General features: G+C 41.0%; 1 protein-coding gene across 1 annotated transcript in view; it reads left to right on the top strand.

Moving 5' to 3' along the window:
* The window catches only part of WWC3 (WWC family member 3), a 174,170-nt gene that overhangs the window by 73,667 nt on the left and 85,965 nt on the right, over nt 1-14,538 (top strand). Inside the window, exon 2 of the mRNA XM_075853971.1 lies at nt 13,697-13,806. Coding sequence (XP_075710086.1) covers nt 13,697-13,806 — 110 coding nt within the window. The remainder of the gene's footprint in view (nt 1-13,696; nt 13,807-14,538) is intronic.

Raw genomic sequence — 14,538 nt, 5'->3', positions numbered from 1 at the left:
GGCTTCTATGGTACCGGAATCCCCGGCCATAGTGCAGAATGAACATGGAGGATTCCCGACATCACTTAGACCCTGCACAGGCGCAATGAGGTATTGATGCAGGGGGCTGGGTTTTTTAATCAGCTACAGCCCCTTTTGGTCACATGGTGAATGATGTGCCGACACCAGTGAATGAGGGAGAACTTCAATGTCACGTGTAGCGGTGTCGGCGCGTCATCACGAACAGGAAAACTACAGAAAGAATTGATCATGTGACCGCAGTGCCAACAGACTGCATGTTTGGGAAACTAAATATAAAGTATATTACAAAGTGATTTCTTATGTATTGAATAAGTGTTTAAGAGAACATTTTTGTTTTCTGGATAACCCCTTTAAGCTGTCAGGGATGTTTGACTGCTTGTTTCTTGCCTCTTGACATGATAATTCTCATCCTTTTGGCTTCCTATATAAGCCCGGCACTTGCGCTTCCTCCTTGCCAGACTATTGAGCTTTGTGCCTCTAGTCTAGTTCCTTGCTGCCTCCTTACAAACTGTTGCTGCTTATTTGTGTACTGAACTTGGATTGTTTCCTGATCATGTCTCTGCCTCACGCTACAAACTGTTGCTGCTTATCTGTGTACCAAACCTGGACTCTTACTAGACTACTCTTGCTATTATCACCATCCTGCCAGATCGTTTCATCCACTGGACTTCGAATCTGCTACAGACAACAACACTTATCTACCATGAAAATAAAGGATCGGGTATTGAAATGCAACATGCCTGATCCTTCTAAACACATTACAAAGTTGGCTGTTACAGCAGAAATCTGCGAGTTTTACTGACTTTCATATAATGTGTATGGGTACTCCTACATTAGTGGCTCCTGCTCTAGCTCTTAAAGGGGATCCCTGTGGGAGGGTGCGCCTCTGACATCAATATGCCCTAATAGGGCATATTTATAAGGCTTGTCTTTATGAGGGGGAAGCTTTACCATCCAAAGATTTTCACCCAGCGTCCAAACGCATAGCCTTGGCTGAAAGCTCATTCATACTGTTTGCTAGATATAGTATTTTTTTTTCAACATCCAAAAAAGTATGATAGGACTGGGAGGAAATCTTTCCAGTGTGTAACTAATTAGACTTAATTAGTCACTGTATTGTTTCAATTACAAAGTATCACATAAGTATCTGCTGCTGACGCACTAAGCCTGCATTATATAACTATGCAGTAACACTATCTGAGTATCCTATATTATTACATAATCACTGGTTCTTATAGATCACTACTTTATAAAAATAAGTCACATGAAGTACTGTAAAAAAACAGTGTTCAACCTGTTATATGGCTTAAATAAGGGCATGACCACACATGGCGGAATTCCTCCGCAACTGTCCGCATCAATGCCGCACCTAATCCGGGTTGCGGATTACGGCTGCGGATCTGCACAAAATGTGCAGAAAATTGATGCGGACTAGCTGCTGCGGACTGCGGGAAAAGTGCTTCCCTTCTCCCTATCAGTGCAGGATAGAGAGAAGGGACAGCACTTTCCCTAGTGAAAGTAAAAGAAATTCATACTTACCGCCCGTTGTCTTTATGACGCGTCCCTCCTTCGGCATCCAGCCCGACCTCCCTGGATGACGCGCCAGTCCATGTGACCGCTGCAGCCTGTGCTTGGCCTGTGATTGGCTGCAGCCGTCACTTACACTGAAACGTCATCCTGGGAGGCCGGACTGGAGACAGAAACAGGGAGTTCTCGGTAAGTATGAACTTATATGTTTTTTTACAGATACATGTATATTGAGATCGGTAGTCACTGTCCCGGGTGCAGAAACAGTTACTGCCGATCGCTTAACTCTTTCAGCACCCTGGACAGTGACTATTTACTGACGTCTCCTAGCAACGCTCCCGTCATTACGGGAGCCCCATTGACTTCCTCAGTCTGGCTGTAGACCTAGAAATACATAGGTCCAGCCAGAATGAAGAAATGTCAAGTAAAAAAAGCAAGACGCATCCGCAGCACACATGACATGTGCATGACAGCTGCGGACTTCATTGCGGAACTTTGAATCTCCATTGAAGTCAATGGAGAAATTCCGCCATGAGTCCGCCACTGCTCCGCAACAGACAGAGCATGCTGCGGACACCAAATTCCGCTCCGCAGCCTATGCTCCGCAGCGGAATTGTACGCATCGTGTAAACGAACACTGCTAAATTAAAGTGAAAGTCAATGTAGAAACGGCTCCGCTGCGGATTAACGCTGCGGAGTGTCCGCAGCGGAATTTAAGTGCAATTCCGCCATGTGTGAACCCGCCCTAATTTAGAACAATGATTCTTTTGATATATATGGTATGATCCAAACATGGCCATGAATTCTATTGCTTTTTATCTTTGAACTAGTTCTTCTGTGGGCAAGAGGAATTGATAACCTTCATGGGGAATAGGGGGTGCCACAAAAATATCACTTTTTGCTCCTGTGCTACTTCTAAACCATAAGGGCTTGTCCAGTCTTTTTTCGTCCAGAATTGCGGTCGGAAAAATCGCAGCAGAATACAGTAGCAGCAAAGTGGATGAGCTTGAACAAATCTCATCCACACGTAAATACTGAGCGGAAAAAATGCTCAGAAATGGACCTGTGTTGCCGAATTTTATTCTGCAGCATGTCAATTGTGTATTTGCGTAATCGCTGCATATTTGCTGAGGATTTTCCCCATTGAATTCAATGAGGAGGTAAAACCCGCAAAAAATAGCATCGTTTTTTGCGGCGGGTTCGCAGCGATTCTGCTGCAAAAAACGCAACTCTGAATAAAAAAAAAAACACCATACTTACCTAGGAGTCTGTGTTTCTTCCTTCAAGCCGGCCTCCTGGGATGACACTTCATCCCGTGTGACCGCCGCTGCAGCCAATCACAGGCTGTAGCGGCGGTCACATGGATGGGCTGGCCTCCTGGGATAAAGCTTCATCTCATGTGATCGCCGCTGCAGCTAATCACAGGTCTCCAGGGATGAAACGTTATCCCAGGAGGCCGGACTGCTAGCAGGCCGGTTAATGCAGCAGTTTTCCGCAGAGGACATTCCGGGCGAAAAACTGCACCACAGTTTGGTGCGCTTTTTCGCCCGGAATTCCCTGCAGCGCTTTTATGCAGAGTATCCGCCCCGTGTGAACGCGGCCTAAGGCCGGCAAATTTAAGGAGGATGACTTAAAAATAATTTAATGATATGTGTGAACTGTTCCAATGCAGGCACTAGGGTCCTGACCCATCCCGATAATGGGTCATCAATGGAATGTAACTAACTCTCACATTCATTATTGAAATGTAACGGATATAGACAATCCCATTAATACACCATGACTGCACCTACCTGTGATGCAAATGTACAGGATCAAAAGATGATTCTTGGTGGAATTTCTAAATGTCTAGACACCTGATGTTGGAGATACAAAATATACATATATAAGAATGTACAGAAGTTATTCTATTAATTTACACGTCCCTTTAAGTTTCGAAATGGTTGTCCCTGTCACAATACTGTTCTTTTTTCAACCTCCAGAAAAGTAAATACAATTCTTATAATACCATTGAGCCACAGTAGCCTTCCAGTTAGGAAGACCTAACACTGAGCCCTGTATTCATAGATGGAATTGATTGGAATTCTACCAATTCATTGGAAATAAGATACCCAAGAACTTGGAAACTCTGGAAATTCAAAAAGATTTATGGGCATAAATGCTTCAAATGTCCGCACAGTACACTACACTTAATTTGACTGAATCAAGCTTGTGTAGTCTTTTAGAACATAGATTGCCAAATGTTGCATCTGATTCATGACCCGTGGTTTGAGATCCATTGGCATAGACCACCAGTCCACATGTGTTTTTTACCTGTATCCATGAAGTTCAGCGTTATTTATGGCTGTCATGTGAAAAACTAGCCCAGGGAATCTGTATCCTTACGTTGTTCTCTGAGTTTTTATAAATAAAGTTAGAAGACTAAATAAAGTTAGAAGACTAAATTACTAAACAATATGGCTGGAATCACACGAGCACATTACGTCCGTAATGGACGGCACGTAATTCGGCCACTAATCCCGGACCGAACACAGTGCAGGGAGCCGGGCTCCTAGCATCATAGTTATGTACGATGCTAGGAGTCCCTGCCTCGCTGCAGGACAACTGTCCCGTACTGTAATCATGTTTTCAGTACGGGACAGTAGTTCAGGGACTTTTAGCATCGTACATAACTATGATGCTAGGAGCCCGGCTCCCTGCAGTGTGTTCGGTCCGGGATTAGTGGCCGAATTACGTTCCGTCCATTACGGACGTAATGTGCTTGTGTGATTCCAGCCTATATGTTACAGAAACTCAGGGAACCCCTTTACTCAACCGCAGTATTACCTATCCCTCACGTGTTTGTCCCATTTATGTAGTAATATTTATAAATCCCAGAAAAACCCTTTAATTCATACCCTATCACTTGCATTTTTTTGTTTATGTAGCCTTTTCCCCAATTGACGTACCTGCAAAATGAGCAGTGTTGGGTCTCTGCTCTGGTTAGTAGATGGGGTTTTGAGCAGATGAGCCCCCTTCTATGATGTCTGATGGGACAACCTTTTTAAATAAGGGAAGAATTAAACTGCAATATGTAGAAGTTTGTGGAACTAAGACCATACATTGTTAAATTTTTATCATATTTCCTGACGTAAAAGATTTCTTTCCCTACTCCTAAGGACTGGTCAGATCTGCAGAAGGAAGTCTGGAAATAATTTACAGAAGTATTGCGCACATTCCTTAACATTTCACCCAAAACTATGTCATGATCTAACGTAATTATATGCATCATTGTGCCATTACTGACCTTATTTGACCTTGTGTCGTTTGGCCTTTATGATTTGAGGCAAAATCTGAAAAGTTCAGTGGAGGAAAAGAATCCATGATAGTTATGTGGTGAAGTGTTTACGGAATGATAGGCCGGGGAATGTTACCTTTTAGTTTCATGAAAGCACATAACTGACATAACCACATGCCATTGTAAATAATTCATAGTAGAATCAGTGGAAAGGAGAAAGTCTAGTTTTACCTGTTTAGAAGGAACAACCTCATTATACTTCATGAAATATTCATGCCGCTTTCCACACATACTTGACATTGTTGCATAATATTCAACATAATTGCTCAGTACACAATAACATATGTTCTGCTTTACTGCATATTTTATTTTATACACTTTTTTTTTCCATAAATGAAGCCGGTATCACAACTTATGAAAGATATTTATAGTATCAGCTTTTCTACATGGGCAGACTATTCATATAGATGAACACAGGACTCTCAAATTTGGTATGCCAGCATATGGCATGTAAATGCTGTGTTCTTGTCAGATTGCATAGTTGAGTCCTTAAACTCTAATTATTTTGGTAGAATTTATCCATTTTGGCAGAATGATGAAATGCTGAGGCTTCATGCACACGATCGTGCCCATATTTACGACCAGTAATTACGGGCACGGCCGGTCGCGGACAGCCGGCCGTTTTTACAGGCCACGCTCCCATTATAAAGTATAGGAGCACGGTCCGTAAAATAAAAAATTATGACATGTCGGGAAGGTGTCAGTCGGTCCTAGAAATGAATGGGTCCGTAATTGCGGTCCATAATTACGTGCGATTTTACTGTTGTTTGCATGGGGCCTGAGTGTTTACATGCACAGATCATTATTTGTTTTCTGTAGTACATAACCAGGTACCAGTTAAACACCTATTCTGTAGAGTATTTTTCCAAATCTTGAGCTGGCCATATAGATGGCTGTCGGACAAACGCTAGTTCAGCCAACAACTTTTCCTCCTGATTTCACCATAAGCATGCACACATTAATGGTTTTTCAATGAGAGAGACTGCTAACATACACCTCAGGAAGTGGCTTTTCTCGGCAGGAACAATGTGTCGGGCATGTTAAAACCCAATAGGCTCAATCCTTTTATTGCCTGACATCTGCCGTCGCGAAATCCCCAAACATATATCGGCAGGTTCGGGCACCTTTTTTTTGTGTGTATGGCCAGCTTTTGGCAGCTGTGATTCTATACTGCACCACTGACACCTGTGATATCTTTGAAGGCTATGTACAACTTTTGATATCGTTTGTTTTTTTTGTTTTTTTTAAATAAAAATAAAAAAGTTATGGCTCTTGGAATGCAATGATGAAAATTTTGTAAAAAATTGCTGTGTCCTGAAGGTACATAATAGCCCACGTCCTTCAAAACTAAAGGCTATGTACCCCTTTTTTAATCGTTTGTTGTTTTTTTTTAGATAAAAATGTCTATCCATGTGTTTTGTGCAACTTTCTAAATACTTTTTATTAAAAATTATTTTTACTTTTTGAGATACAGCTCCTTTGTATCCTGTATACAGTACAGCTGTATCTAGCACTGAAACCTGTATCGGTCAGGTGAGTGTGACTGACGAGTTCAGTGACAGCGGGTCCTGCGTTTCTCTGACACGCAGGATCGAGCCATCACCGATTAGGAATGCACGATACATCGAAACGTCGAGCATGAGGTGATGCGACCAGCGCTGCACTAATGAGCAGCGGCACTGAAGACCAAACATGGCGGGCGCACTGCTATACACCCCCATGTTCTGTCTTCAGTGCCTGAACCGCCGCTCATTAGTGCAGCACCGGCCACATCACCTCATGCTGACTGCACACGCACTTCCTGTCAGGAGCGGGGCAATGGCTGTATTACGCAGCCGCAGCCCGGCTCTAAGGCTGGGTTCACACGACCTATTTTCAGACGTAATGGAGGCGTTTTACGCCTCGAATTACGTCTGAAAAGACGCCTCCAATACGTCGGCAAACATCTGCCCATTACTTTCAATGGGTCTTACGATGTACTGGGCCGACGACCTGTCATTTTACGCGTCGCTGTCGAAAGACGGCGCGTAAAATAAGAGCCTCGTCAAAGAAGTGCAGGACACTTCTTGGGACGTAATTGAAGCCATTTTTCATTGACTTCAATGAAGAACAGCTCCAAATTACGTCCATAAAAGACGCGGCGAAAAATGCCGCTGCATGCATTTACGTCTGAAATTCAGGAGCTGTTTTCTCCTGAAAACAGCTCCGTAATTTCAGACGTAAATGCAGTTATCGTGTGCATATACCCTTACTGTGGAGTTGAGAGAAACCTCTCATCTCCGCCACTATTCCCTTGAGCGCTGCGATCAAAGTTGACTGCAGCAGTCAAGGGGAAAATGAGAAGGGAGGATGCCCCTTGGATCGCGTCACAGGGAATCCCTGTGATGCTTCCCTGTGACGTGATTGAGGAAAATACCATATATGGGCAGAGAGCCCAGGGTCCATTGATGGACCCCAGGGCTACCTTACCATATTTCCTGTTCTTAGGGCATACTTGGGTATGTCCGAACAACTGCCTGTGTACTATCCGTGCACAGGCTACTGTACTGGCACATAGATATATGCCAGTACATTAAAGTTTAAAAAGAAAAAAGTAAAACAAAGTAATAAAAATACACATACAGTGTACAAGTCCCAATATATAAAATATACACATATTCGGTATTGGCGCGGCCGTAATAACCTGCACAACAATTTTTTTTGCATCATTTATGATGCGTACGCTATAAAAGAAATACAATAAAAACTTCTTTCTTTCACTTATTAATGTAAGGCACGAGGTGTGATGAATTTAACCTCCATGTGCCTCACATTAATAGTAATTAACCCCATCATGCACCTTTACACATTATCCCAATGTTGTCAATTGTGACTGAGAAACATGATGGGGTTAAATACTATTAATGTGAGGTACATTCAAAATTCATCACCACGCGCCTCACATCAGAAAATGTAAGAACTTTTTTTTTATTACTGTTGGCAAAGCATCGTTTTGGTGTCGAAAATCGCAATACTACACAAGGTATCGGTACAGAAGTCCAAATTCTGGTATCGTGACAACCATATTTACCGATCACATTGAAGTTCATAACTTAGATATGATCGTGGATCATGGATCCTGCATGTTAGGCCCCATTCACATCCCGTTTGTGCTATCCGCCGAGCGTCTACATTTTTTTATAAAAACGTAGACCATTGAAAACCTATACAAACGTGTACCATTTTCTGTTTACGTCTGTTTTGTTTTTTTATAGCGCTTACGTTTAGTGTATACTCATACGTCCGTACACGTTTCTGTCTGTATTTTACCTAAAAACAAATGTGTTTTTCTAAAGGGGACAATGATAGAAAAAAACCAAAAACGGTTAGATTTACAGTACTTAAAAACGTATAGCATTACGTTTGCATACTTCATCCATTGAGATCAATGCTAAGAAAAACGTTCCGTCACGTATACCTTTTTTTGGAAGTACAGAATAGCGTAGCAGACTACGCTTTTCAGTACTTTTAAAAAACAATATCCCAATGTAAACCATGACAAACATAGACCAAACGGATGCTATTTTGGTCTATCTTTGACACACTATAGTCTATGTATACGCTGATCTATACGTTTCAATACTATTTTTAGTGTTTAAAAACATATACGCCCGGCGGATAGCACAAACGCGATGTGAATGGGGCCTTAGAGACCTGACACTGAATCCGTCAGTGCCGCTGACCTGATGGATTCAGGTCTCAGCGCGCGATACAGCTGCTCTGTGTACAGTAAACAAAGCAGCTGTATCTCATAAAGTAAAAATAATTTTCAATAAAAAGTTTTTCAAAATTGCACAGAACACACAAAGACATTTTTATTTAAAAAATAAAATAACATTTTAAAGGTGTACATAGCCATTAGCTCTTGAAGGACGGGGGATATTATGTGCCTTCAGAATGCTGACATTTTTAAAAAATTCTTCATCGTTGCATTCCAAGAGCCATAACTATTTTTGGTTTTTCGGTTGACATAGCTATGTGAGGTTTTGATTTTTATGGGCGGAGGTGTATTTTTAATAGCACCATTTTGTGTTTTTTTCAAGTTGTTGGGATTTTTTTTGTTTTTTTTTTAGGGGGTGGGGTTGTAACAAAACAGCAATTCCACCATTGTTTTTTGGGTTTAATTTTTACGATGTTCACAACTAAAAATGGCATATTAACTTTATTCTGTGGGTCAGTACAAATACGGCGATATCAAATTTATAGTTAATTTCTTTTTAAGTGTTTTTATTGTGCAAAAGTAAAAAATAAACATAAAAAAATAAAATATTTATTTGTCTTTGTCACCATGGAGCCATAACCCTTTTTTATTTTTCCATCGACGGAGCAGTATGAGGCCTTGACTTTTGCAGGATGAGTTTTGTTTTCAGTGGTACCATTTTGGGGTATATGACTATTTGATCGCTTTTTTTTTTTTTTTTTGTAAGTTGGGAAAAACAGAAAACTGCAATTTTGGCGTTGCTTCCTAGTGTTTTTTTTACGTAGTTTACCATGCGGTGCATTCCTGTTGACCTAAAGGATTTGGGTTTGAGCACAAGATACAGCTTTTATGTATCCAGGATACATAGAAGCTGTATCTCAAAAAGTACAAATATTTTTTAATAAAAACCAATGAAAAAGTCTGAAATCCTCCAATATGTTGTTTATAAGAAGAAAAAAAAATGTGCTCAAAGGTTTACATAGCCTTTAAAGGGTAACTCCAGCAGAAACTGGTTTCCCATTGTATTTATCCATTAGTAAGACCTTTTAGACTCCCTAATGAAAATTATTTAAACTACTGTTTGTTATACGCACCTATAATTACAAACAATAAAATTCCCAATTACTCCTTAGATACCTGTGGCCAGAAAAATGGGCCAGATTTATTATTACGGTCTTAAATTTAGGCCGCTTAAAACTTGACAAGGCACGCAGAAGATGCGCCAAAATTATCACAGTGGTGGCCTGAGGAAGAGAAAAGTGTCTGTCTAGCAGATGTGCCACATTTAGCATCCTGGTGTGAGATTACTACTCTGCTTTGTTGAAACATTGAGTGAGAACCGTCAGCAGCATCCCCCTCCTCCCTATCTACTATTTACTGTTTTACACAAGACTGATATTTTTTTTGGTGACTGAGGAGGCTTATGAACATTTAGGGTATGTTTACACGTGGCAGATTTGTTGCAGAAATTGCATTTAGATACATGGGACAGTCGCAGAAATTTCTGAAACAAATCTGCCACATGTGAATTTACCCTTAAAGAGAGCCTCCATGTAGGAAAAGGGAGATTACAGACCGCAGGAAGGTGTGGAAGAGGCCACGTTTCACTAATAGGATACAGTACAAAGTTACACTTATTTACATGTGGTAGTGATTTATAAAAAAGTATGGTTATAACTTATAACTGCTTTTTAAGCAGTGGCCGGAATATGTTTAGGCTGTTGTATAACAGCATTGGCCTCCGCTATGGTTGACACATGTTGATCTCCATGCTCCTATGTTGTAGATCTGAATGTGTCGGCAGCACACCCCAATTAAACCCCTTGGGCAAAGCTCCAAGATTTCTGTTACAGGAAATCTGACACTGCATTCTAAGCACACTTCTATTTATCCCAATAGTAATTTAATTAGAAAGTTGTGTCAGATTTCCTGTAACCGAAATCTCTGAGCAGTGGCCAAAGGGATTTGAGCTCTCTAAACAGGCCTTTTTTTTCTGGAAATCAGTGATGGTTCCGAGATCACAGACTTTACCAATGTTATCTTCTCACATGTATCTATATCAGAAGATCTTGTGTTTCTTGTTCTTCGCATTGTTTAAAGAGCACTTTTCACCTACCCATATATGTGCAGCTGAGTGCACCATGTAATAGGCACTGCTGCACAAATCTTGTCTCACTTTAAATTTTATTTCTAGCCTCCTCTGTTACTTTGATATCGGTGCTGTTATATTTGGGGCCCGATATGTAAATAACCCCCTGAACTGTCAATGGGGCGTGTAAATGGCATAGGGGTGTGTTACTTATCGCTTTGACACTGTCCAATAAGCTACGGACAGTGTCACAGCGGCTTCCCTCGCTGTCTGACGAGCTGGAGAGAGGAGAGCGTGCGCGCAATCACACAGTCTTGACGTCCTTGGCTGCAGAGAGCTGATGAGTGAGAGCGTGCATTCGCACCCGCACGCACAGCTCAGACACCGTTACCGACGATATTCCCGCCGCCACAGAGCAGAAGAAGAAGAAGAATTCACCTTCTTCTCCTCCTCTTCTGTTCTGTGGCGGCGGCGGAGCTGTGCACGCATGCACACGCTATCGCCTCTCCACCTATTGTCAGACAGTGAATGAATCCGCTGTGAACCTGTCCGTAGCTGATTGGACAGTGTCACAGCGATAAGTAACACCCCCATGCCATTTACACGCCCCATTGACAGTTCAAGGGGTTATTTACATATTGGGTGCCAAATATAACAGCACCTATATCTAAATAGAGGAGGATAGAAAAAAAAAGTGAAAGTGAGACAAGCGTTGTGGAGCAGTGCCTATTACATGCTGCACTCAGCTGCCCATGTATGGGCAGGTGAAAGGTTCTCTTTAAGTGACGTTATTTCATATGACGTTTTATTCTTTATGTGCATTTGGTGTGATACAACTTTTTAGTGGCTTCACAAATACAGTGTCACAATATGGTTCTGTATATCATTCATTCCTCAGGGAAAGCAGATTTCACTTTGTTTCTGTTACCATTTTACGCCAGAATTCTCAACTTCGTCAGATGTTTGGGACAGGGGTCAGTTCTGTACAAGTTGTATTTCTAAGGGCCTGGGAAAGTACATGCAAGTATAGACGTAGCACTGAGTGACAGATGTAAAAATTAAACAGAGTCCCGGCATATATAAAGCCTGTTTATCTAATTTTACAAACAGCTGTTAATTAGTTTGTTTTGCCAAACTCCCAAATCACGTCCTAGAAATAGCTAACGGAACTAAGCTTTTTACGCCAGATTTATTTATGTTACATCTGAAAGAAAAATCGAGCACTTTAATCTTATAATAAAACTGAAGATGTAAAAATAGCAATCATCCGAGGAAGTGGCATGTGGCTGCCGAGCGTGTTACAAGCAGCTTGATTCTAAACATAAACAGTCATTGGAATGTAGCATTCTGCATAGTAGAACTTTTATTTTTAGAACTTATATTCTATATTTTGCTATCTACTATATACTTTACTATATTTTACTATTTCATTTTTATATGCATAATGTCATCCTTGTTTGGCTTAAAAAAAAAAAAAGTACCTTAAAAATATAGAACTAAAATGTTTTGTTACGGCTATGTTCACATCATATTTATGCCATACAGTTGTGGTGTACATTAAAAAAAATATATAAAAAAACAAAACCTACAGGTATACTGCAAATTTAAAGGGTTGCAAATGTGTACATTTCTAGGCATACAGTTACATTTTTCAAGGTTTCATTTAAATGGATTCATAAAAAACTAAATTTTTGGCAGATCGACCGTAAATATTTGGATGCATTTACAGTGAAGCACTCTTTTTTTATAATTCGGGAAATGGAGCTACTAGGGCCGTGTAACATAGTAGGGCTGTTAATTCTTTCACTCTGGTCTCTCAAATGCAAGTTTCCAAGTTGCTCTGTACACTATAGGTCCTTAACACTACATGAAAAAACAAAATGGCTGCATGTTACTGGGCTGTAAAAGGGAAAGTTGCCAAAAAGATCCCCCCTCTGTGACGTCACTTCCTGCTCTGCTGCTATTGGCTGAAGCTTTACCTCAGGGACTTCCTGCTCTTTCACCCCCTGCAAGCACTATGCACATAATGATGTTAATACTGACAGCTCTCTGCTCCAGTTTAACTTCTTTCTACCGCACTTGGAGCAGAAAGCAGGGGCAAGTAGCTGAAAGTGAGCACAGTGTTCTCAGTATTACTAGTGTTATGTGCATGCATGGGGTGGGAAGAGTGAGAAGTCTGGGGGGCCTTCTGGCTCATAGAGGGTGATCCCGAGTAGTGGACCCCCTCTTTGACGTTTACATGCCCTTATAGGGCATATAGACAAGGGTTGTCTTAATGAGACATCCCCTATAAAGGAACACTAAACCTAGATATTTATGATAAAAGTAAACAGGAGATAAACCTTCTCACACTTTGTCATTCTGCATGATTTTCTACATGTTCCTAAAACAAACAAACACAGTTTTGTAGAATCCTGCAGAGAACACAGGGGTTTATTTCCCGCTGATTTGTTCCATTTTCGGCTGGTGAACGTCTGAAAGGACGAGGTTTGGAAACGATGGCAGGGATCGACAATCTTTTTGTCCTACTGTAGACAGGGCAAAAGGGGGAGGCTCCTGCTCCAGTCAGTTGTCTTACAGCCAGACACAGGATTGTGAGGAGTAGGAGGAGGAAATGACTGATCTCATGGGACACACAAAGAAGATTTCTTTATGTATTTCTCAGAATAATTACAATAAGGGCCAAAATAGGATCAAAGGAACAGAGGAGATTAAGGGTAGAATTGCTGGTATTGCCTTTATTTTTTGTACATTTATTATGGTTTTGTGTTCCTTTTTAAGAAGGAGGTTTGAGCTCACAGTAAAATCCTAAAAACACAAATCCCGCCAGTTTCCTAAGTTTAAGAAATAGAGTAAAAAAAAACAAAACTATATTGGTCTCTGTTTACAGTAAATTACAATTATTGCTTACCCGCTATGTTCTTTCCAGGCACAATTCATCACTGAATAGGTCTAATAAATCTATATATTTTTTTCTTTCCAGGATAACAAAGCCTTTAACATTTGCGGACTGTGTTGGGAATGAACTGCCTTTGGGCTGGGAAATGGTTTACGATCAGCAAATTGGTGTTTATTATATGGACCATATAAACCGTAAGTTTCTTTCTTCCTGTTAAATCAGCCTGCTTATTCTCCCTTTAATTTATATGCTTTAATACAATATACTGTACATATTTTTATGTAATGTCCCATGCAAACAAAAAGCTATCTACTGGCTAAACTAACTTACCTCGCTGGTAGGCAAAGAGAAAGAAAATAACAGGTTACCTTTACCCTACACGCTATCTAGAGACCTGGATTTTGTTAGGCGCATAGCCTCAACCTTGTATTGTATGTCAGTACTAAAGGCTCTATTACACTGGCCAATTTTGGCCGGTGTAACGAGAGCAGATCTATGAGACAGCTCGGTGATCGGTGCTCGTTTGCTCCTGTCACAAGCAGCTATGTATGGGGACGAGCGCTCGTTACTCTGATCGCTCGTCCCCACACGTTATTATGGAGATATGCTGCCGACAACGATAATATTTCAGTTTTTTAAAACAATACGATCAGCAGATGAATAAGCGTTTGCTTGTTTATCTGCTGATCGCTGCCCTGTTTACACAGGGCAATTATCGGCAACGAGAGTTCTATGAATGCTTGTCTGCCCGATAATTGCCCAGTGTAAAAGGGCCTTAAGTCTCAAACACATCTCTCTCGATCCTCCTGATAAAACATTAACACTCTATTAGGCCGAGCGTAGATTTATCTAATTGGGAAGAGGAGGATAAGCCGCTGCCAGACACTACTGACAGCGGCGTATCTCCTGGGGAAATATTAGATGAG

This window comes from Rhinoderma darwinii, chromosome 2 (assembly GCF_050947455.1).
Source record: "Rhinoderma darwinii isolate aRhiDar2 chromosome 2, aRhiDar2.hap1, whole genome shotgun sequence".
Taxonomy (NCBI): Eukaryota; Metazoa; Chordata; class Amphibia; order Anura; family Rhinodermatidae; genus Rhinoderma; species Rhinoderma darwinii.
The sequence above is the reverse complement of the archived record's forward strand: the minus strand, read 5'-3'. Positions and strand labels throughout refer to the sequence as shown.